Genomic DNA, 25,254 nt, shown 5'->3' with positions numbered 1-25,254 from the left:
TATTTCGGGCCCACTTATTTTTCATCTTCAATTAATCATAGTAATCCTAAAATATGTTTAGATTTTACAAACGTACCACATAAATTATTACATTTTAGCGCTCTAAATTGCGTAACAAAGATCTGCAATGTGGATATTACATAGTTAATTACTGGGTCTCTAAAGAGTAGGTAATCGAATACACCTCATGGTATTCTCTAGAAGTGAAGGCGACAAATCGATATTGGACATTGTTTACCTTGCGCCGAATCGGAGAAGAAGGAAGGCAATCCTGTTCTGTGGATAAGTAATGGAATACCAATGAAAATGAACCGGTCTAACGCGGAAATAAGGCAAAGGTACGCGTATAATTTAATGTGATGATATTTAAGTACCGTTTGATGGTGTTGAAATCATATTTCTAGGATTTAAAAGGAAACATTTTGACAGTTAACGCATGAGACATTTTCAGCTTAGTCTGCGTTTCTTCCGCCGAGCTGAGCTGTCATTCCCTCAGACCTTCGTTATATGTATTACTAATGAAACTAAACCATTAGAAATAGATTTTTGAAATTTCATTGGGGGAAAGGTTGAGCTCGCGTTAGACATCAGGCTTGAGATGAATTTTTGATGGTAGGCCTAGCCTACTAGTTTCCAAGCTGGTACACATCAGACCCAACGTCTGATAGGTTTTGTAAATAGATAGAGAGCCAACTTTACTTGGTTTCATCTCTCACCTAGTAGTTTATAAACAGGAAGTGTAAGTGAGACTATTGATCTGTAACTCTAGTCAATCAAAAAGATCCATGTTCAATATAAAATAATTTGAAATCTTGAAGAATTTGTTGAAACTTTGACCATTCATTATTGTACAAATTATGATGAAGGTTTAATTAGTAGCCTATCAAATAAGTCTAGCTCGGATTGTTTTAAATCGTTTTGAGACGCGAGTGTTGATCTCGCCATGAGAATAGAATCCTGTCTTTTGAGTCATCATTCAACTATTCTCGATTTTTCAAACCATGCCATGTTTGCACTAAATGAAGTTTGGTTACCTTTTTAGTAGGCTTTTATGAATCATAAATTTAGCAACTCACAAATAGGTAACTTGTAAAGTGAAATACAATTGCTGTGCGTGTCACTGGGACACAGGGAAGAGGAATTATCAATCTAGGTCAGTTCCATTATATTTCTTATGGATCCCTGATTTGAAATCTTCAAATTTACAAGAGAATGATTGTCTTTCTTGGACTAGTTCAAAGACTGGTCTTGTGGAGAGATTTTGTAAAGGCTCTATCAAACAGTTGTTAAGAGGAGATCAGCAATCAAATGTTTAATTAAGGAGCAAGTACAAATTGTTGGTGTTCCTTTTCTAGTGTCATTGCGTTCACAGAAATGACTACCTTTAAGTAAATATCAGTCAACATGCGGAGCATGATGACTTATCTTCAGTAATTTGTATTGATCGCTGTTGAATTGTGCAAATACAAATTCTTAAAAATGCAAATACGGCCAATGAAATGTAAATGAAATTAAATAGCCTGAAGTCTGTAAATTTAAAATTCAAACAGGTTCAATCATGATTAATCCACAGTTGATCTCTTATGTTGGAAGTGAGAATTTTAAAATTTGTTGATTATGTTTTAATCAGCTAAGCCTTTAGCTTTATTTAGCCACGATAGTAATGATGGCATCAATTTTACTTTGCACTACAAATCTCTGCTTATTTTATAAAGAATTGTGAACTTTTTTATAAGAAGGCATTTTTGCTGAACCAAGATGAATAGGCTGCCTACATTATCTCATCATATATAGGCCTATAGTAATATATGTCTCTTTCCTAAAGCACTTATTCAACGTAGTAAGATTTATATCTTTGTTGAGACATATATTATGATATGTGTTCTTTAATCCTGGTTAATCTGTGCGGAATGGTTTAATTCCGGTGCAAAGTAATCTATGCACGATAACAATTAACATAACCACAAGTATATTACTTATATTTAACGGTTTATATGAGCGCAGTAGTGTAAAATCACCATGCGTCCGCGTACTTCGCTCTTTCATAAAAGTGGACCCTTGTATTTGACTTTTTGTTCAGTAAAAGCTCCATGAAAAATTGCCAAAATAAGCGATAGATTTCCTGCTATAGAGTAGTAAAAGTAATATTCTAGTAACCCATGGGTAATTTCTATGAACCACTATCACCACACGATGAGACAAGTAGTTTTAGTATGAATTCTTCAATATCTCGTCGATTTTCGCTTTATTTTTAGCGTATTAAGCTTTAAATGGATTGGAAAATCTAATTTCGTAGGTTTTTTTTTTGTTGTATAGAATTTCTCGGTAGTTTTTTTTCAGAATATCTCGATGACATTGATTCATGACCGATTCCTCTCTGAGAATCGAATCCAGTTTTTCGTGAAATTGAAAGCTAACTGTCTTACTGTGATCGAACTTACCTAGTTCGCCGTCTTTAAAAAGTTCATGACATTAATTCTTTTATACAATTTCTTGTATTCCCATGAATACACAATTCTTGGATTGATAAAATGCATATGATAATTCATGCTCACTAAGTCAATAGTTTAACATTAGTGAGACAATTAACGTTCTAATTGCATTGTGTACGTGTTATGAACCGTGCCTGATTATTACACCCCTGTTTGGCAGTAGTAGATTCTCTCCTGGTCTGTCACGACGTGAGCTGTTTTACTATCAGTTCGATGGTACCAGGCAATATGAAAGATTCGGACATTAGAACAACTGTAGAGACTATAATGCAATCTGGGAGGTTTGTAACATAGCTGATTTATCTGCAGAGTTAGATTTTAGTTCCATTGTTCGTGTCTTCAAATCTTCACCGAGCTCAGTAATTTTCTATCTTTATATGAAGATTATCCATATATGCGTAGTAATAGCGATGAAGCTTTGATCGAATTAAAATCGTATTCGGTTTCTTTTTTCAGCGAGTCTCAAAGCAAATTCATACAGAACAGAATCTCCATGGTAGAAAAGCATTTCGGATTATTATGTGACAGTTTCGGAGCATACGCGAGAAAATCCGCCCGGTTAAGAGATAAAGGTATTTAAAGAAATCTCTACTTTAAAAGTGTTCATTTTGAAGACACGTCTCTGAAGAGCTGCGTTGTATCTGTGCGTACATCCGGTTGCATTAGTCATCCACTTAATCTATCACCTCTTCTTGTGTGGTCGCCCTTTATTGATGGGTAACACTGCAGAAAAACTAGAACATTCAGATCTGTTTAGTAACTTGATTTTTGAAATTCTGACTGAATAAACTTATGTTATTGTATTTCAGCTGATGATGTGTCGACGCAAGTACAAAGCTATGCAGAATCAGAGACACTCAATCATACATATAAGTCAGCACTTACAAAATTTTCAGAATATCTATCATCTGTACAGGATTACCGACAAGCTGAGGTAATGTAATGACAAATATTGGGGATTTAAAGACGTAGACATTTTAATGTCTCATATCCGTGCATTTTTGCCAATTGGTATTTTAAGAATCATATAGCAGTCTAGACTATCGGTTTATTATAAGGTCTTCTTCAGTGTCATGGAGATAATGTCCATGGTATATCAAAAGAGATATCACTGAGAACTGGCCAGTCTTAGATATATTTATTTATCAATTAGATTAGATTGATTTGTTGAAATTGAGTTTGAACTTAAAAGTGTAGACAAATATTTATTGTTTGTAAGAGTAAAGACAGTTTGGGCCTGTAATTTACCGAGGGACTAGCTGCGTGAATGAATAGAAATTCCGTGAAATCCCTCTAATATAACTATAATACTCACTCTGGCTATGTCAGAGCCCCTGAACACTGATTTCACTAAGAAGCTTAGAAGAATATGTCTAGCATGTCATAAAGCCATAATATAATTTGTATTTTCGGCTTTCAAGGCATAACGGCAAACAGTTTTTGTTGGCCGGTTTTGTGAATGGAGATCAAATCATTGAGATTCCATTCGAGCAAGTTCACCTATATTATACTCGACATACGTCCTACCTTAGTTTTTAGACATTGAGCTCGTTTGTCTTTTTAAAGAAAAAACTGAATATAGTTGTTTATCACTTGTAATGTGCTGTTTGCGTCAGTCAGAATTAATGGAAATCTTTTTCTGTTTGATTCTTGATAAAACGCTAGTGCAGATTGTCTGACTGATCAACTTGTCTAAATGCAAAAATAGGCTTTGAATGTTTGACACGAGAGCACCCAGCCTTAGCTTTTTATTCGAAATACCACAGGTCAAATATCAATGAGAAAAAAACATGCGTTGCGAAAAAATTATGAAAGATCAAATTTCAGTAATCAATTAACGCAGTTCTTTTTAAGTGCTTTCATATACCCTCTGCCTTTGAACTGTTCTTAAATCTGAGATAAAAGATGTCATCTTATATGAAATAGTTAAGAAGAAATCCATATTTTAATCATCTCATTTTGTCCATTGAATTTAAAGATTTCAAGGTTAGAAGCGAAAGTTATTCAGCCTTTGACTTTATATGGTACAGCTTGTAAACATGCGCGGGTAAGTTTTCATTCATTTCTATTGTTTTGTTTTATATATTGAGAATCATCTAGGGATTTATATGAAACTGTCTTATTTAATAGGAAGATCTTAAAGCATCATTTTCTGCGCGAGGCAGAGAGACGAAACAACAAAAAACATTAGAAAAAGTCAAAGATAAAAATCCAAGCGATCGAGGCTCTATTGTATCCTTTATCAAACATTACTCTGTCTATTATTTATGTTTTCATCATCAACGTTTTGTTTTATTTCTTGTTAAACATCCTTGACAGATATTTTCAGACCAAGGTAAATATTATTAGTAGCAGTCAAAAAGCCTGGAGATTATAGCGCGACGATTGAAAACCTGAAGGAAGGATTCCTTAGAATTGCTTACGTGTTTAAAGCCCCCTAGTTGAATTGGAGAAAATCGTTTTGCTCTTTGAATTTGGGTTTTTACGTTTTAAGTAAATGTCAGATGACCTCATTTGATGAGATCACCGACATTTTTCTTCGCGGGCGATAAAATTCTTACTGAGATAAAAGAACTTGATTTCCGCGCTTGCTAGCTCTCATTTGATTTCAAATTTTAAATTTTCTGTCATTATCGCGTTGAATGACCTATTAATGGCTAATGATTTAATTTCAGGCTGAAAAAGAGTTACAAAAGGCGGGAGTAGATGCAGCACGGTCTACGAAGGCATTAGAGGAACAAATGGACAGCTTTGAACGTCGGAAACTTAAAGATCTAAAAGTATGCGTAACAGACATTTACATCTTGATGAAGTGTCATTGATTTTGTGGGAAGGTCATAGTCACGATCACAGAACTATGTGAACTATGAATGTTCAGACATGGTCGGTTACTCTACAGCAGTTTAATTGAGATATGAATATTATCTTTAGTTATCTACCAACTGTCTGTCATTGTTCAAAGTGGTTTGAAGGGTATAAAATAATTTCCCTGATCCCATAGAAGACTTGCTTAAGATGGTTCTGAGTTTAAAATTCTATCGATATAGATGTTTGATAAGTTCATATTTATCTTTCTTTCAGCAAATACTTTACGATTTTGTGAATGTGGAAATGATATTTCACGCAAAAGCATTAGAAGCATTGACCCAGTGTTACAGTAGTCTATCAATAATGAGTGAGGAAGAAGATTTGGAGGTAAGCGAGCAAAAATCAATAGGACAAACTTGTTCATTTTCTAGGTCTGTGGGGAACTGACATAAACATGTTAAATATACATCTGAACAAATGTATACGTACCAAACTATTGAAAAGGCTGTATTATGTTATTTTTGGTTTATTGACTTATGAAAGCCTGTTTATAGAATTCGCCAAGATTCTTTTGCTTTAGTGAAAGCTTTTCTAATTATTCAAGTAAATTTTATGACGTTCGGATTACTTTATTCCGAATTTGATCGGTTTCTTGACCTACTTCACTTGAACAACACCAGTAGTCAAACCTGGACATTATTATTGCTTTATGTGGTTTATTAACCTTTTTGAGCACAAAAATGCTGTCATTTGTTGTGGATTTCACCCATAAAAATGTATTTCAATTGAATTTGAATAGTGTTTATGAATCGTACTAGACAGTGCTAGTCTATAAACCTTGAATAATTATCTCGAGCCCTAGATTATTATTTCACTAGCCTATATTTGGATATTTATCCTCGAACTTAGGCTGAGTTAGTGGACAAACCATTTGTATTACGAAATAGTTCATCTCTACCATTTATAACCATTAAAAGTCAAGTTTTATCTTAAATTTCTTGCAGGAATTTCGAAACTCACTGCGTCCACTCGGTTCATCAACTCGACTCAATAATATGCATCGTACCTCATCACGTTCGTCTCTAAACTCAGCCGGACAGTCTTCGCGACCAACGCCACCTACAACGCCGAGACGCCGCCGTCCTCCTAAATCAAACCACACAACTTCCGTAACAACGAGCAGTTCACGTAATCATACTGGCAGCAGTAGTCTGAATCATACCAGTGCCAGAAACCATCACCACACTAGTAAAAACAGCTCCACGCGAACGAAAAAAGTACCTCAAGTTAATCATAATCATTATACAAATCATATTGAGGTGAGAGACTTTATAGTAAAGGGCTGTTACATCTAGTCGCAATCTATCAGGCGCCCAAAATAATCCTCTATTCGGATCTTTTTGATCTGTTGAAGTTATTCTATTCTTTGACGGTGATCAATTTCCTGAGAGCATTCACATACGAGATCTAATTTCAAGCTCTCCAAATGTTGTCTTCTACTAGTGTTATTAATCTTCATCAAACTCAATGAACTTCTTAAGAAATATCAGCGAGACCTCACTGTTTAGTGTCAGTTCATATAGAACTAAGTATCTGTAGTTTAGTTGTAAATACCCTTGAAAGGTCTTAATGTATCGAAAGTGAAATTGCTGGTTTTGTTATTTTTCAACAACATGACCCTCCGAGTTCATTTTGAGGTTTTTCTGTTATTCATCAAGTGTGTCATGCACTAGTGACCCTCGTTATCTTTCATGGAATGAGTAACAGAAATGTGCATATTATAGAAATCATTCAACTGTAACTGTTCGCTATAGAACTAGTCAGGATCACTAAAACATACGGTGGCCATTTACCTGGAAATCAGCAAAAGTCGGGGAATTTTATTTTCTTTTAAAAAGTTAGGAAATAGGGAATTTTGTGAAAAGCGAAAATCAGGGAAATATGTTGAGATTGCTAGATCGTATATAAAATCCAACAGTTTCCATCTATGTCTTTTATATTTGACTATTAATCGATTGGATTTTTAGAAGATCAAGTCAGAGAAAACAACGTGCATGTCAGGGAGAAGTCAGCGAAAACTCAGGGAAAAATTGGCTACCATGAGAAAGAAATTGTCGGGCGGGGGGCACTGCTATCTGGCCTTCAAATAAGATGGGAAATTCCCTTCCTATGGGTAATGCAATTTTTCCGCTCAATTTCAATCTAGACGATTTGATCTCCTAAAAACATGTCTGTAATAGAAGTCATTTGACAAGGTGCATTCCTTTTCATGCTCTAATGAATTATGAATAAAGTTCGGAATCAAATCCATTTACAGTCGCCACATGTCAAACTATGAAATAATAGGTAAGTATTGTACGAATGTAAGACATTGCCACGCTACTACAGTAGTACTGCCCCAAGCGAGCTAACCTGGTTACGTTTTTCACTGTAAAATGTCCATTATCTATTTTATTTGTTTTCTTAACACTTTTTGTTCCGATAAAAATCTTCATGCATTATCGCAATACCTTTTATACATGTGTGGGTTGATCGTGCGTTGCTTGCATGAGTTTTGTCAATAGTATGACAATCTTTTGAGGAATGTGCAATTGTTGACATTTTCTAGAATATGCATGGTCCATTTAACCTGTAGACCACTCTGAAGTGGTAATGCATTCATCTTTTTATTAGACAAATGTGTCAAATATAAGATTACTAAAAACTATTGCTTTTCATTGACATTATATACACTTTTTTGGGCAATTAGTAATTAAAGATTAGAATGGATAGATCACTTGATTCATTCATTGTCGCCACTACAACAGTTAACTGCATGGATTCAGCATTGCATTGATCAGATATTTGCTGTTTCAGAAGTATATAAGAACAAATCGAAAAAAGAGGATTTCAGACAAGATCTTTTTCTGGTCTATTGTAATCTAGAAATGCATTAAGTCGTCATCGTGTGGGAATTTATAGAATATGAATGTGCGTGTGTTCGTACTGATCTCCTGTTGAGAGATTTTATTTCACACTCCTTTTAACAGTATGTCACATACAGAAAATCGTGTAACCGTGAATTCATTCACTAGTGTTCTACATGAGACGAAAATGTGTTCGTCAAAACTGATTAACATTGATAGCAAGTTATTACATATTTTGACCTAATCTACCGGCATGTCGGTCTTGTAGTAATACAACTTGTTTTTGTCAACAACTGTCGTGTCCTTCTCGGGGTGTTTTTCATCCACAGAAACCATGGAATCGGCCTTGAACCCGGTTGGTGGGCCCACTTATCCGATTTATATTTTTTTCATAGGAATGCTTCGTGCTGAGAAAGAATTTCATGTTTTCTATTCATATGATTTATGAAGATTTTTGTGGCACTTTCATCATCAATTTGGATCTTTTATTGAATGATAAGTTTATTTTTGTCTAAAATCTGTCCAATGTCTCATATTCATAGTGATTGCGCTACAAACAACTGATTTAGTTTGGAATATTAACTTGGATACCTTGGCCTCAAAATGTCTACCGGTTTGAATAGATTTTCCCACAAGCTCTCAAGACTTTAGATTGTTTTTATACAATGGTATATTATTTCTCTGTCAGTTTTAATGATTGTCTCTTGAAGTTTTATGGCCCTGATTTAGATATTTGTACTGAGACAAAAAAAAAACAATAATCCGAAGAAGCCTTGATTGTTTTGATTTCGTAATGATTGAGTGTTTTTCTCAGACATTTCAATAAAAGGACATTATTCACGCATAGTGAATACTAATACTAAAAACGTCTTTCTGTAGCCCTGTATTATAGCCCTTGGATGGTTTTATGATAAAGTTGGTCGTAATTTCTATTTTAAGTATCAATTCTAAGATTTGCTCATTTGAATGTTATATCTCAAGATTTTTGCAAGTTGGTCATAACTTAGTATCAATTCTAAGATTTGCTCATTTGAATTTGATACGTATCTCGAGTTGTATTATATGTACCATGATGGAGTATCGGAATGATTTCTCCAAATTACCAAGTTTTCTCAGTACCGGTATAATCTAATGATGTTAAAGACAAAACGGTGATTGCCCGGCTGTTTAAACCATTAATCAATCTGTCATTAGAATGCTCTGATCATTTACTCAGGTATATGTATATGTATATGAAACCTATTTATTTGAAACGAACGAGAGATAAAAGATTGCGACGACTATTTACAGTTGTCTGAATAGAAATCATGACTATTCGAGGTTCGTCTACTGAATTTCACTTTTGACAATCGATCAGTTTCGGGTGTAGATAAAGCATTCTATTCTCTGAAAGGTCGTCAATACAATATGATCATTAGGACCTATTAGATTTCATTAACCAAACGTGGCACATAAATAGACAAATAGAGGTTTGGCCTCAGGAAAAAATTCGAGGTTGTTTTTTGTATTAAAAGAATATATAAGATGTTGTATTTTAATCTATCTATACCAAAAATAATTTCTAAAAAAATCATTTTACCAAAAATTATTTTGCTTTATTTCAGGATGATGACGATGATGATGAAGACGATGACGATGATGATGATATTGATGATGAAGATGAAGATGATGAATCGTATAGTAAATATCGTCGATAGGTGTTGAAGTTGTTAGTGAATTATTGAGACTCTTTATGGACTTGATGAAGACGGTACGGATTTCAATAATTCGTACGTTGTATAGAGATTGGATGATCAACAAACACCTATTTCAGTATTGAAGCTTCAGGATTTTTGAAAACGATATTTCCATGTTTCGTTGGTCTGTCCTCCTCCATTTTATTAAAGCGTTATTAAGCACTCGCTAAGTCCAGTTGGATCTCCTCAGGTTTATAGCAATTGTCTTTTGTTAGCATTTAACCTCACAGATACGTGATAACAAGTCAACTGGATTTCAAGATGAATTTAGCTGTTGGATTGGAGATTGTTTAGACTGTGATTGGCAACGCTGCGTTAGTTTTGTTTCAGTCAGTTTTCATGTTTAAAACATTCAAACAAACTTCGATTTATTTAATGCAACTGGGGTATTATATCCTCAATAATACAAGGCGGGGTATTCGTCACTATGTTCATACAAAGTTTTAGAGATATCAGCTCAAAAAGAAATCTGATTTGAATGAATCTATTTATAAAGGCTATCCTGTAGTTATTCTTGAACCATTCAGGAGTGGTTTTCTCTATACAATACAGTGACAGGGTGCTGCCACCTACATGTATAAAAACTGGTTGTCAACTGTTGATTTTTGACTTAATACCTACTGGCATGTTCAATAAGTTGAATGAACTATCAGTACTGCATTATATCATGTACTAATTGACACGGTTAATAAACTTTCCTTCACTTGACTATGATCAGTTATACAACCGCCAAAAATCACAACTGGAATATCAGCGATTACTATTAGCAATGGTTTCTAATAGTTGAACCATTTGACTTGTTATCACTTAGATATTAGAAAAGGGGGTTAAACTTGTTAAAATGGACAACTGACTGCCTGTGCTAATAGTGTGATCTCCTCAACCTTTTACACAAAAACAGCTTATTGTGTGATTTTGATTCTATTTTCACACTTCAATTTAGCTGAGTGCTCATAATAACAACGTTTAAGAGGTGTTTTTGTGATATTTTTACATGGCAGCCTGTACATATGCTGCGTGCTGGATTACTGTGTACATGTATTTATTGTTGACTTGTTTTGTTTATGTTGAAAGAGACGACGACATTATATCTGATTCTTCATGCATCTCTGATATTATATCTTCGTCAGGTTTATATATCATATCGTATATAAATTATTAAACACTCATTGTTTTTTGCCATCGTCATCATCATCTTATCATTATCGATGTATATTTACGTGATAATATGCCGTTGTTTTAGTTATATTAGTGAACCATCTGAGCTAAACTGATTAAAATATTAAATTGCTGTGTATCTATATGATAGTCTGTCCAACAAGAAAGGAGATTTGCTTTCTATGCCGAAATCGGATAATCTATAGTTTTTTCTATTATTATGTAACAACTTGGTCAATGGGAATGTAGAAACCCAGTTTCATTGTTGGATTTTATGGGATTAGGCATTCAGATAAGATCTTTCATTGCCAGTGGTCTTCAGTTTGTTTCTGATAAGTCAACCATGCTGTGTAGATAGTGTATATTTTACATTAGAAAATGATTATAAATTTAGTCACACTTTTGAACCAGAAATTTAAATTTCGATGAGCCTTAATCTAAATGTAATGAAGCACCCTGTCAATGAAATAGTGGTGTGACCTGGGTTCATTGTTTATAATCTATTTGTAACTGAAAATGATTATACAATTACAACTACTTATGAATATCAAATACCGTCCATTTAAATGCATAATCAGCTGTTTACTTAAAGATTGACTTACTATTTTTATAGTGATTAGTTATTGATTTTATTATTCAAAAGTTGATTATCATTTTTCTCTGATAGACTCAAAATGATGCTCGACTAAGATACATGTCATGCCTCCTTTTTAAATGTGAATCTTTTTAAAACCCTTTTTAAAGTGTGTAAATTGCTGATAACATTGACAAACTTGTGAAATAATGAATCCATCCTCAGACAAATTTAGTAATGCAGAGTATTTAGTGCTGGCTTTTAATAGTCCATCCATAAAAATGCAATTTGTCCATCCAGATGATGTTGGTACATCAACATACATACATGATCACAACTATAATACCATAATGAGATATATTGAAAATCCATCCATTCTAAAGTCTTTTATAACAAATCAATCAAAAGCTCACTTATACTTGATTAGTTGCTACAATGCGCTGATTCAAAATGAGTTTTCTTATGTCAAGATATTGAGTTATAAATGCACCAAGGGAAGATCTAACTAATGAATTATATTGTATCTTATCCAAATGTATTGAGCGTAGTTATTGCCAAAATATTTCATTCATTCTACATTTTCTTAGAATAATATGTGACGAATAATTTGCATGACATATTTTCCATATATTTAATAGTAAAGTATGAATTCCTTTGTCTTAAAGTGAGTGTCTGTAAAATTTGAGTGTACACTCGTGTGTAAATATACTTCCATTGTTATATTGTAATTTCATAAAAATACTATAAATGTAAACAATTGCATGGTTTATGTACACATCTATAATATGTCTACATTCATGTCTATGTTGCTACATGTATTGTTATTGCCTTTGTTCATTCTGCCAAACTACTGATAATTTGAAGACACCTTCGTTAATATCATAGACAGGTAGTTTCCTATAACTTGAGAAATCCTACTGGCCAGGAGACTTAATCAACCCGAAACTTGTGTTATGTGACATTCATATCTGTAAGTGATTTCGTATTACTAGATCTGATTGGTCAAGTGGTATGCAATTTATGAAGCTGTCATTATAGCAGTTATAGCTATCAATTGACTGTGATGCATAAGAATTTTAAGAATTTAATAAAACCATGGACTCTTTAAAGCCCATGCTTAAACAACATTACCTATTAGGCTTGTCTGTTTATAAAGTAGCTACAAACACATTTTATGACGACTAGCGATGATTTGCAGAAACAACATGATGTTGTGTACAAATTGTGCTTTTATCCAGAACCATACAAATTTCATATACTTTTTGATTTAAAATTATATACCTCATGTTAAAAATTCAGATTGTTTTTAAAGCCGTGGTGTAAAGTGCAAGATACTAGTTTCTTCACTGTGTTCTAAAATTTGTTTTTCTTAGTGTAAAACCAGTCTGTGATACATATATATTTATTTCTCCTGTGGACTGCACATTTTGAAAATCAATATTTCTTGTAATTAGTTGACGGCAGGAGTTACAGTGGAACCTCGTTACAACGAACTTCACGGGACCAGAAAATATGTTCGTTATTACCGAAAGTTCATTATATCCAGTATGAAATTAATTAAAATGTTCTTACTTGGGACAAATTTCTATATTTTGTTATATCCGATGAATCGTTGTATCCGAGTTCGTTATAACGAGGTTCCACTGTAGTATCTGTTTTCCTTGGCTATTTTGGCATGTGATGTTTTTTGTAGATTTTCAGTAACATAGACACTATGGCTTGGTCGACTTGTTACAAACAATTTGTAGATATTTTATTCAATGTAACATGCTATGATATGAGTACACTGTAATAAACACATTATTAGTTTAACCACAATGATTAGTACATTGGTAATTTATTTTTTCAATTGGCGGTATATGCTAGCAATTGTTTAGGGAAGCCTTGTTGATTCATCTTGATGAAAATCTGTTGGCAACGAGGCCAGTTCATCACACGGATAAAAGTGAGATATTAAAACAAAACGAGAAATATTCTTCCATAGAATTTGAAAAACAACTGATTAATGAAGATAACCTTGCATTTATTATTCTCATTTTTGCAATAAAACTACTTTCATGGATGAAAACAAAAACACCATGAAGAAGTGTGTGACCACATAATAACACTGAAGTTGCCTAATGCACAAAACAAATATTTATTTTAATTGATCAATAAAACCTAAGGCACGTTTTTTTCTGGATGCTGCCAGTAATAAGTTTAATAACTTGAGCAATAAACAGGCATTTCATTCCTGATATAAACCTAAGTAGTTCATAGCACCTGCAACAATTAAAATTATGTGATGCACAGATGTTTTTATCAGCAGTTTTCACAACTATTTTACAGTTTTTGGTCCCACGATATTTTTAACACGCATTTCAATAACTACAGTTCGGAGAGGCAATTAATATTAAGACATTTGGATGCAGAAAATTCCAAGCATTGCCAGTAACCTTTCAAGATATGTCGTTCAAGACATCATTTACGAAGTTCTTTCTTACTGAAAAAACATCATTATGTTTTTTCATGAACTGGAATTTCCTTTCCTTGAGACGGAGTAAGATATAAATACAAGAAGCAATACACTCCAGCTATTGTAGCTAGAAATGCCAGCAGCACCCACAGAACATCCTAAAATGAGTAACAACATCTATTTAGCAGCTAGCTCACTAGCACAGATAAAAGATGCATAACTTATCAATTAATATATATAATATAATATATAATATATATCAATTACCAATATTTTCATGGATGATTCTTTAGCTTCTTTTCTCTTTTTCATGGCTTTCATCTCTTTCTTACTTTTCATATAATCTTGTTTCCCTGGATAAAAAAGACATTCACGTTAATCCTCATTCAAAAGTAGACTTTCAGGCCGGGGTTTTACTTTATAAAAAAGGATGCCACTTTTTATAAAAAAAAAGGATGCCACTTTAGTCCGTAGACTTTGTTCTATTTCGAACCTATCTTTTTCCTGTAACTGTCAACGGGCATGAGCTTTGTGTCTTTGCGTGAAGCGTTTGCTGCCCCCACCGAAGTGGCATCTTTACGGCCCATTTTAAAATAAGACGCCTCTCTTCAATTTATCATTACTAAAGTTGACGTGTAACGTCGAAACATCATAACATTCGCCATATTTTCATCATGTGACTAATAGAATAGATTGCGCTAAAATACGGATCAAGAGTCGACCAAACCCAGTAGAAAGTAATACGCGGAATGGGAATCGGAATCGATTTTAATGTCGACCATCGGTCGGAGCCCAGGACTCGAAACCCCACAAACCCCAGTAACTGCCCCCACCTGTACTTCTTCCAATCGGCACAATCGGATTCAGTAACATTGCCCTTGCCTCACTGCGAAATTTTTTCAGATAAACGACGGCCGGCCAAACATAACGCGGCCCCGCGGCCGAACACTGGGGGGCACTCTTAGGTTCATGATTTTACAAAATAAATCTAGGGATCTTAATTTTATGGTTCTCTTAACTAACGCAAAACTACAATACACTGAATCATAAGTTTTTAGCAAATCAAAACGATGGTTCCAACGATAGGCCCGAGTCTCTTCTGGTCGCACGTAGTCGCAGTGTTTGGCGGACTTCAACGCGCGCCTTATTCGTTTCGACTATCGCTTTTCTCCGTCTGCACAAGACACCATTCTTCAAGATTCACAAATGCAATATTTGTGAAAAGGAAGGAGATTCTAAAACAGGTTATAATAGTTTAACAATCGTCACATTAATCACTCAAAAGTAGAGAGAGTTGGTTGTCTGATGGAAAAAATATGATTGAAAATATTCATATGGTCGCTCGAATGAGTCGGGTAATTTTTCTAATGTTTTCGAATTTATTAATGTGGTACAGTGTTTCAAATTGGTTGTATGCGATATTTTCTCAACGTTTGGGTTTAAAACGTTGAATAAAGAGACATAGAGTTTCAAGAAGTCAAAGTTGTAAAAACTTAAATACTTCTTATTTCGAAGAACCGTATGACAGCGAAATTGCTTGAAAATTCACAGAAAAGTGACTGCTATACAGATATATATTCATCGAATGTCTTAAAACGTTCGTCTCTCTTTAATCATGTTTATGATTTATTCACTATATATACCTTGATTTTGTAATCTAAAATTAGACCTATTTTCTTTTTCGGTTTTTATGGTAAACAATAGTTTGCGCTGAACTTTCTATGTACGCTTCATTTCAAGAGAGCCATTTACATAGAACGCAAATTATTCAGAGGCTATTGAATATTTACCGACCTGTTTCAACGTTTATTAGAGACCCGCGCATTGGCAGTACTGTTCCCCACTATAGTACTGCAAATTGCTTGGTTTGAGGATCATCAGTGACGATCCGGATTCTGAAATGGCTGTTGATCTTCCAGAGACTGGTGGTCGGGATAATGAAGGTATGTTTTAACCGAATTGAGAGATATATTCGTTTTGAAATTCGAAAGTTGCGTAGAAATCCGTCGATATTTTAAGCCCAAAGCACACAGCAACGGAGAAACGCTTTGGGCTTTAGACAGTCGTTACCTTTTTGGAGTTAAGCAATCGGTATACTTAATAAAACCACGTCTGAAGATATACCATCCAAAGCGCACTGTAAATCAAAATTCATATACTAATGCATTAGATTAATAGATAATACGTATGTATTGTGCAGCTTATAAATCTGACTCTCAAAATGATATAAACGGAGGAAACGGAACACGACTACGCCCATTCACGTCTGAATCAGAACTCATGAAAAATGATGAACTACAATCAAAAGAAACCGTTGCCCTAAAGAAAGAAGTTGGTCTTATTAGCGGTGTGTCCTTCATTGTTGGTACTATGATTGGTAGGTATTGCAAGATATATATACACGTAATGACTAGTAATGAGTGATATGAGCAATTGAACTTCATTATCATAACTAGTAGAGAACTTCTTAATATTTCTATGGATTTTTGTTGACGTACTTAATTCAGATATTGCTCTATTTTCTGTCTTAATTACTACAGGGTCTGGAATTTTCATATCGCCAACTGGAGTAATAACTAAAGCCGGCTCAGTTGGATCGAGTTTATGTATATGGTTTGGATGTGGAATCATATCTATGCTGGGTCAGGACACTTCATGAAATCATCTTACTCTCTTTTTAAGATTCGATCGATGGATTCATAATGTGAAGTTTTGTTTCTATAATATACAGGTTCATTAGTTTATGCCGAACTGGGAACTTTAATAACGAGGTCAGGATGTGAATTCGCATATTTGTACGACGCGTTTGGCCCGCTACAGAAGTTTATCGGCCCCATTCCAGCATTTTTGTACTCCTGGATTTCTGTTATCGTTCTTAAGCCATCGTCGTTTGCTGTGATAGCACTGGCGTTTGCGACGTACGTTTCTGAGCCATTTTTCGACGACTGTGGCCCACCGGTGTTCATTGTGAAGTCGATATGTATTGCATGTATTTGTAAGTTTGTTTCGTTGGAAGAAGTATCTATTGAATGACGCTTGAAATTTGACAGGAACGTATTTCCTTATTGGGTTTTTCTACGATCTATTTCTCAAATGCTTGTTACGAATATTTTTTCTCTATTTTAGTGACAGTGTCGTCTATCAACGCATACAGTGTAAGGTTAGCGGCCAGAGTGCAAGTTGTGTTCACGATAGCAAAGTTTATTGCATTAATCATCATTGCCGTTGGTGGAATTGTAAAATTGGCACAAGGTGTGTTAATAAAATTAAGTACATTATTGTAAGGAGAAATTATCTGACTCACCGTGATTTAAAAACGAAATGTTGAATGAACTCAGTCCCAGTTTACGGCGTGCAATGGCTCCATATGCCGTGGAGCAAAGAATCCTTTGTTTTAAAAGCATGCACTTTGATAACACTTTTTAAATTCCACATATTTCACAAATCATTTCCAGTAAAAATCATTCTGCATTCAGTACAAATTATAGTTTAGGTCATGAGTGTCCTTGTATGTCGTATGTGGATACTTCTATTACGGGCGAGTTCTTCGACGAGTGGTTAGAATATAAATATTTTAGGAAATACCCAGTATTTGGCAGAAGGCTTCAAAGATTCAAGTACTAATCCTACATCCATAGCCTTAGCGTTCTACAGTGGTCTATGGGCCTATGACGGATGGTAGGTAAACAAACAACATGGTGTATCACTTATTGCAACGTTGACAACAATCATGATTATTGGGTCATTTCTTTATTTAGGAATAACCTGAACTATGTTACCGAGGAAATGAAGAATCCACAAAAGTAAGTGAACATATTTCCTAGGGCTCTTCTGAATAAAAATCACGAAGCCTAACAGTCCAGTAGATACTGAATTATGATAGCCCTACGACAAAAAATGAGTCGATCAAGTCAGATTCCATGAGTTGCTTGTTTTTTTCTTTATAGGAATCTCCCTCGTGCTATAATGATAGCAATTCCACTGGTGACGGTTGTTTATTTGCTCGTCAATGTATCTTATTTTTCCGTCATGTCTAAAGAAGAGGTTTTACAATCAAGTGCTGTTGCTGTGGTAAGTTTCCGATCCGATATCTAACGGTTTGGAGGACTCTAGGTTACCTTCGGATTTAATGCCTTGAAATATACTAAAGATAATTAATTAATTGTAATCATTCTCAAAATTATAAGAAAATGTTGATCATCTTTATTCAGACATGGGGAAAAGATGTTCTTGGCTCATTTGTATGGATAATTCCACTATCAGTAGCAATGTCAACATTTGGAGCATGTAATGGATCAACATTTAGCGGAGCCAGGTAAGACGGTCCTTTTTTCATTTCACTCGAGTTTACTCATAACCGTATTCTACCTATAATGTATTCTTATAGTTCTGATTATTTCATATATTTTTCAGTAGATTATTTGAGTTTTTCAACACATTATTTGACTACAATCGTTTTCTCACTTTTAGATTGATATACGCTGCAGCACGAAAGGGTCATCTTATGGATATATTATCTATGGTTCATGTAAAACAACTCACACCGTTACCATCTCTCGTATTTACGGTGAATATACATTTACATGTATATCATTCAGTGATCGTTTCAGATTATGATTGTCAAGCGCTAGGTTTCGTTGTATAAATTCAATGAACTTTTTGAACGATGGATATTCTTGATATTTTGCAATAAACCGGAGAATAATCTTCGACTTATTTACAACTAAATCAGCCCGTTAAAAGACACGGCCCTCATAAGTAATTATGAAATTGTTTCGTTTGTTAAATTTCCCCAATGAAAGTAACGCTTCTCCAGTAAAAAGGGTTTCAACTTATGTTTTTGTTTTTAGAAAACATTTTTTTAATGCTGGAAACGAAGTGAGACATGATCAGATACAAATTCTAAGCTTCATCATCTATTTTTCAGACAATTATTGCAATAATAATGGTGATACCTGGAGATATTTTCACGTTGATCGATTTCTTCAGTTTTACTGCATGGTTGTTTTACGGTCTGACAATGATCGCGTTTCTGGTTCTCAGATACACGATGAAAGATGTACACAGGCCTTACAAGGTATGGATAGACTGAAATATACGTGTGCGAAATTCGGAAAGATCTGTTTGTTTTCAATGTTCTTATCTAAGTACATTTATATTTAAATGTTAGATAATACACGCGCTGAAATGCTTACGCTGATATGCATATTTTTGAGAATTTCTAGGAGAACAGATGCACAATATCAGTTGCTATGTTTTCTGTAATATTTTCAGTGTCCAATTCCTATTGCTGTCATCATGCTACTTATTTCATTATATCTCGTCATCGCCCCGATTGTGCAAGATCCACAGATTGAACTTTTGTATGCGTTCTTATTCGTTATCGGTGGAATAATCTTTTATGTTCCGTTCGTATACTTCAAACTGCAGATTCCTGGCTGTGGTGAGTTCATAAAAATATATCTTCAAATATTTCATCTCTCCCAAATCGTATTCTTCTAAACTGACTTCATTTACTAGTATATGGTGTTATATGTTTGCTTTTTATTTCTCAGACAAAGTTACTACATTCCTTCAACTGGTGATGAATTGCTCTCCAACTTCTGAAAAGGACGAATAACGCGTATACCTTACTCTCAGTTATTGTTGGATAAGATATCATTAAAAAAACTCATATATTTGAAAAATTTTGAGAAAGGGTGAATAAAAGTCTAACTGGACTGAAAGCTCTCCTTTTAACGCCTATGAATAAGAAATGACCAACTAAATTATATATACATATATAGGCTGTATTTTATATTTGCATGTATATCAATTACCATACTGGAATATATTAAACATTTGTTAAGATTGATAGAGATTAATGTTGAAGTCTCCGGGCACGTTCCGAATACACCAAATATGTCAGTAAATCACTTTGATGAGTGATATTTAACATTTTGAAGCATAAATTCTATTGACTGTGCTTGATGAAACGTCACAGCGCGTCATATTCACCGTCGGGTGCGAGCGGCTAACTGGAGTAAATGAACTAAGTATGCATGACTTCGCTTGAAAATCTGTGTATATGGACGTGTGAGCTTTCATGACATCGATCTGGTGATCAAAAATAAAAATACTAATCATTGATTCTAACCGAATATGTATAATATGTTGTTTTTACATGAATACAATAGACGTTTCTAAATAACACAGATTAGATTGTTCTTGTTATGTCGAGGATCGAAATGTATATATTGTGAGACTCAACTCATTCTTATCGTTTCTATCGTTAAATGGAGATTGAACCACGTAACAAATAATTCGATCATCGAAGAGTTAACGTAATTCGCTTGCCAATACAATGCATGCCATTCAAGTCAAGTGTATTTTTTAAAATGAGTTCGGCCATACACTCGAATAAAAACGACAGCCCTGTATACATACACACGTACGTAAATGTCACACATATGCATAAAAATTCTTGGGACAAAGAAAACAGTCGTTTTGCTCACAGATTCACTACAGAAACATGCCTGCTATACAAGTTTTCCTGAAATTTATTTCAACTTTCATCCTTTCTCTTTCTTAATGTGTGCATTTTTAATTTTGTTATCTATGATAAGACATTTCGCTTTTCTCTTTTGAAAACTGGCAGTATATAGTCAAAAATGGTTTGCACTGAACTTTCAAGTACGTTTGTTTTTTTCGAGAGAGAGAGAGATATTTACATAGAATGAGAATAATCAAGAGGCTGTTGAATATTTGATAACCGGCATGACCCTTTATTAGGGACCCGCCCATTCGCGGCACTTTTCCATACTAGTACTGCAGACTGATTTGAGAATCATCAGTGACTAGATGTCTAGAGACCTCCTAGGTTCTGAGATGGCTGTTGATCTTCCAGAAACTGGTGGTCGGGATAACGAAGGTATTTTTCCGGCGAATTGACGGATATATTCGTTTCAGAATTGATGTATAGCCTGATGATGTAAATGATAAGTATGATACTGATGTAGAGCGCACTTTTTACACTTCGTAGGAGTGTGCTCTATAAGAAAACAAATTATTATTATTATTATTATTATTATAAGCATTATCAAAATTCGAAACTGATGTAGTTGCGTAATGATTATATATGTATATATCACGAATCTTTCGGTATTTAGAACAATATTTCCCTTTTTTGATATAAATAATGAGTATAATTTACGATATCACATAACAAATTCCTTAAATTCTTATACATTGGATTAATAAATATTTATTACTTAGGTTGTAATGCCGAGTCTCAAAATGATATAAACGGGGGAAACGGAACACGACTACGCCCATTCAAGTCTGAATCAGAACCCATGAAAAATGAGGAACTGCAATCAAATGAACCTATCGCCCTAAAGAAAGAAGTTGGTCTTATTAGCGGTGTGTCCTTAATTGTCGGTACTATGATTGGTAGGTATTCCAAGATACGTATATGCAAAGTGATTAGAAATATATAGCATCAAATAGTAATGAGCACCAGATATTAGAACTACTAGGCATTTTCTATACATCTACTAGATTTTTGTCAGAAAATGTATGACGTAGTTTGTTATTACTACAGGGTCTGGAATCTTCATATCGCCAACTGGAGTAATAACTAAAGCCGGCTCAGTTGCATCGAGTTTATGTATATGGTTTGGATGTGGAATCATATCTATGCTGGGTCAGGACACTTCATGAAATCATCTTACTCTCTTTTTAAGATTCAATCGATGGATTCTTAATGTGAAGTTTTGTTTCTATAATATACAGGTTCATTAGTTTATGCCGAACTGGGAACTTTAATAACGAAGTCAGGATGTGAATACGCATATTTGTACGACGCGTTTGGCCCGCTACACAAGTTTATAGGCCCCATTCCAGCATTTTTGTACTCCTGGATTTCTGTTATCATTTTGGACCCATCATCCTTCGCTGTAGTGGCATTGGCATTTGCATCTTATGTTTCTGCGCCATTTTTCGACGACTGTGGCCCACCGGTGTTCATTGTGAAGTCGATAAGCATTACGTGTATTTGTAAGTTTGTTTCGCTGGAAGAAGTATCTATTGAATGATGCATGGAATTTGACCAAAAAATATTTCCTTAAATACTGGATTTTTTTCCAATATCTATTTGTCAAGTGCTTGTTTGTGTATTCTTTTGCTGTTATTTCAGTGACAGTGTCGTCTATCAACGCATACAGTATACGGTTAGCGGCCAGAGTGCAAGTTGTATTCACGATAGCAAAGGTTATTGCACTAATCATCATTGCCGTTGGTGGAATTGTAAAAATGGCACAAGGTGTGTTTGGTAGCGTTTTACAGGCGGAACCAATTTGACTGTAATTTGAAAACGAAATGTTAAAGGAAATCAGTTTGAGTTAGCTGGGAGCAATTGCATATGGCGTAGAACTGTACTTCGTTTAGATAGCATACAAAATAATTATCCACCTTCTGAAAAAATACTTATGTCACAAGGGCCCTTAACGAGTTTTTGGACAAGTGGTGCATTATATATCGATATTCATTCATAGGAAATACCCAGTATTTGGCAGAAGGTTTCAAAGATTCAAGCACTAATCCTACATCCATAGCCTTAGCGTTCTACAGTGGCCTATGGGCCTATGGTGGATGGTAGGAGAACCACAATATTGCTTCCAAGAAAAAATTCCTTGTAACAACGTAGACAAACAGAGATGATAATTAGGTCATTTCTTTCTTTAGGAATAACCTGAACTTCGTTACTGAGGAAATGAAGAATCCAGAGAAGTAAGTGACAACAGACTTCCTAGCGTTTGATTGAATGAAATCACGTATCCAACAGCCCAGTGGATACTGAATTAAGCGCGTTCGAGTCAGAAAGAAATCTACGACAAAAATGGATACATTTAAATCAGACTCCAACTTCAAAATGATCTTTTTTTTGGTATTTCTCTGTAGGAATCTTCCTCGTGCTTTAATGATAGCAATTCCACTGGTGACGGTTATTTATTTGCTCGTGAATGTATCTTATTTCTCCGTCATGTCTAAAGAAGAGGTTTTAGGATCAACTGCTGTTGCTGTGGTAAGTTCCCGGTCAGATGCAAAACGCTTTTGGAGGATCAGGTTAATGTCAGAGAAAACGTAGTGAACTATGCTTAAAATTGTATATAAATGTTTATGATCTTTATTCAGACATGGGGAAAAGATGTGCTTGGCTCATTTGTATGGGTTATTCCGCTATCAGTAGCAATGTCAACATTTGGAGCGTGTAATGGATCAATATTTTGCCGTGCCAGGTAGGGTCCTTCATTCCCAATAATTCTTTTCTGGATCCTGCACATAGTGTATTATTCAAGTCCTAATCAATAAATTAATCTAATTTTTTCAGAATTTGTCGTTCTCGTTTAGAATATTTATAGAGATTATTTTCAGATTGATATTCGCTGCAGCACGAAAGGGTCATCTTATGGATATATTATCTATGGTTCATGTCAAACAACTCACACCGTTACCATCTCTCGTATTTACGGTAAATATACATTTACATGTATACCATTCAATGTTCGTTTCAGATTATGATTGTCAAGCGCTAGATTTCGTTGTTTAAATTCGATGAACTTTTTGAACGATGGATATTCTTGATATTTTGCAATAAACCAGAGAAATAGCCTTCGACTTATGTTCAACTAAATCAGCCCGATAAAAAACAGTGCCCTCATAAGTACTTATGAAATTGTTTTCGTCTAATGTCATATTTTCTCAGTGAAAGTTGAGCTTCTCCGTAAAGGTCTATTAACTAATGTTTGGAAAACCTTTTTAAATGCTGAAACGAAATACGACATAAGATTTTTGATTTTAAAGTTTCACCATCTATTTTTCAGACAATTATTGCAATAATAATGGTGATACCTGGAGATATTTTCACATTGATCGATTTCTTAAGTTTTACTGCATGGTTGTTTTACGGTCTGACAATGATCGCGTTTCTGGTTCTCAGATACACGATGAAAGATGTACACAGGCCTTACAAGGTATGGATAGACTGAAATATACGTGTGCGAAATTCGGAAAGATCTGTTTGTTTTCAATGTTCTTATCTAAGTACATTTATATTTAAATGTTAGATAATATACGCGCTGAAATGCTTACGCTGATATATGCATATTTTTGAGAATTTCTAGGAGAACAGATGCACAATATCAGTTGCTATGTTTTCTGTACTATTTTCAGTGTCCAATTCCTATTGCTGTCATCATGCTACTTATTTCATTATATCTCGTCATCGCCCCGATTGTGCAAGATCCACAGATTGAACTTTTGTATGCGTTTATATTCGTTATCGGTGGAATAATTTTTTATATTCCGTTTGTATACTTCAAACTGCAGATTCCTGGCTGTGGTGAGTTCATAAAAATATATCTTCAAATATTTCATCTCTCCCAAATCGTATTCTTCTAAACTGACTACATTCACTAGTATTTTGTGTTATATGTTTGGTTTATATTTCTCAGACAAAGTTACTACATTCCTTCAACTGGTGATGAATTGCTCAACAACTTCTGAAAAGGCTGAATAACGCGTATACCTGAGTTATTGTTGGATAAGATATTATTTAAAAAAAAAACTCATATATCCGAAGAAATTTGTTGAAAGGTTGGAAAATGAGTACATCCGTCGCACTAGGGATGGAAGTTTCAAGACATATCACTAGAAAATAACTTGCAAACTAAATGTATGCTGTATCTTATATCTGCATGTATATATCAATTACCCGGTACATACCATAATAAAATAGATTAAACATTTGATAAGATCGATAAGTGATTGTTGATGTAGTCTTCGAGGGCGTTCAGAACACCAGATGTAAATACGTCAGTTAATCACTTGATATTTATTGTTTTGAAAATATTCAATTGATCACATATCGGCCGTCGAGTGCGAGCGGCACCCGTTTTGCGCCAATATGACCAAGAATACATTGCATGTGTGCCGTCGGGGAAAATCTGCGTTGGAACCTTTATGCACAGCCCCTACTAATTAATGTCATGGTCACATGGTTAGATTGTCCTAAATCACATGTCACAAGTTTTGCCCATACGTGTCCATTGACATACGGTACATATACAACGCGTGTTCGATTTGG

The 25,254-nt window shown here is 34.5% G+C and overlaps 3 protein-coding genes across 4 annotated transcripts; all 3 read left to right on the top strand.

Annotated features, from left to right (window-relative positions):
- Positions 1-219: 219 nt before the first annotated feature.
- Positions 220-13,492, top strand: LOC141902045 (CBY1-interacting BAR domain-containing protein 1-A-like). The gene is made up of 9 exons (XM_074789685.1): positions 220-338; positions 2,949-3,064; positions 3,302-3,426; positions 4,471-4,539; positions 4,623-4,724; positions 5,168-5,272; positions 5,574-5,687; positions 6,305-6,619; positions 9,811-13,492. The coding sequence occupies exons 1-9, from the start codon at positions 301-303 to the stop codon at positions 9,901-9,903; spliced, it is 1,077 nt and encodes a 358-aa protein (XP_074645786.1). The 5' UTR covers positions 220-300; the 3' UTR covers positions 9,904-13,492.
- Positions 13,493-15,358: 1,866 nt separating this feature from the next.
- LOC141901469 (b(0,+)-type amino acid transporter 1-like) lies at positions 15,359-20,323 on the top strand. The gene is made up of 14 exons (XM_074788721.1): positions 15,359-15,373; positions 15,834-16,072; positions 16,330-16,506; positions 16,670-16,771; positions 16,861-17,124; positions 17,256-17,381; positions 17,708-17,807; positions 17,888-17,932; positions 18,077-18,200; positions 18,341-18,444; positions 18,600-18,696; positions 19,057-19,206; positions 19,404-19,572; positions 19,685-20,323. The coding sequence occupies exons 2-14, from the start codon at positions 16,030-16,032 to the stop codon at positions 19,747-19,749; spliced, it is 1,566 nt and encodes a 521-aa protein (XP_074644822.1). The 5' UTR covers positions 15,359-15,373; positions 15,834-16,029; the 3' UTR covers positions 19,750-20,323.
- A 638-nt stretch (positions 20,324-20,961) lies between these two features.
- On the top strand, positions 20,962-24,891 carry LOC141902289 (b(0,+)-type amino acid transporter 1-like). Of its 2 annotated transcripts, none has more exons than XM_074789948.1 (13): positions 20,962-21,039; positions 21,384-21,560; positions 21,712-21,813; positions 21,903-22,166; positions 22,306-22,431; positions 22,664-22,763; positions 22,854-22,898; positions 23,070-23,193; positions 23,304-23,407; positions 23,544-23,640; positions 23,993-24,142; positions 24,342-24,510; positions 24,629-24,891. In XM_074789948.1, exons 1-13 carry the CDS (start codon positions 20,970-20,972, stop codon positions 24,685-24,687), a joined length of 1,587 nt encoding a protein of 528 aa, XP_074646049.1. In that variant the 5' UTR covers positions 20,962-20,969; the 3' UTR covers positions 24,688-24,891. The 2 variants fall into 2 exon arrangements, with proteins under 2 accessions (XP_074646049.1, XP_074646048.1); XM_074789947.1 differs by having other exon boundaries at positions 24,623-24,891.
- Positions 24,892-25,254: the final 363 nt, after the last annotated feature.

This window comes from Tubulanus polymorphus, chromosome 3 (genome assembly GCF_964204645.1).
Source record: "Tubulanus polymorphus chromosome 3, tnTubPoly1.2, whole genome shotgun sequence".
NCBI lineage: Eukaryota > Metazoa > Nemertea > Palaeonemertea > Tubulaniformes > Tubulanidae > Tubulanus > Tubulanus polymorphus.
The sequence above is the reverse complement of the archived record's forward strand: the minus strand, read 5'-3'. Positions and strand labels throughout refer to the sequence as shown.

Coding starts and splice junctions, on each gene's coding strand:
- LOC141902045 (XM_074789685.1), top strand. CDS start 301: ATGAAAATGAACCGGTCTAACGCGGAAATAAGGCAAAG. Junction 339..2,948: donor AACGCGGAAATAAGGCAAAG/GTACGCGTATAA, acceptor TTCTTTTTTCAG/CGAGTCTCAAAGCAAATTCA. Junction 4,725..5,167: donor CAAGCGATCGAGGCTCTATT/GTATCCTTTATC, acceptor ATTTAATTTCAG/GCTGAAAAAGAGTTACAAAA.
- LOC141901469 (XM_074788721.1), top strand. CDS start 16,030: ATGGCTGTTGATCTTCCAGAGACTGGTGGTCGGGATAATGAAG. Junction 17,125..17,255: donor GATATGTATTGCATGTATTT/GTAAGTTTGTTT, acceptor TCTCTATTTTAG/TGACAGTGTCGTCTATCAAC. Junction 18,697..19,056: donor TACCATCTCTCGTATTTACG/GTGAATATACAT, acceptor TCTATTTTTCAG/ACAATTATTGCAATAATAAT.
- LOC141902289 (XM_074789947.1), top strand. CDS start 20,970: ATGTCTAGAGACCTCCTAGGTTCTGAGATGGCTGTTGATCTTCCAGAA. Junction 22,899..23,069: donor GAAATGAAGAATCCAGAGAA/GTAAGTGACAAC, acceptor ATTTCTCTGTAG/GAATCTTCCTCGTGCTTTAA. Junction 23,194..23,303: donor GATCAACTGCTGTTGCTGTG/GTAAGTTCCCGG, acceptor ATCTTTATTCAG/ACATGGGGAAAAGATGTGCT.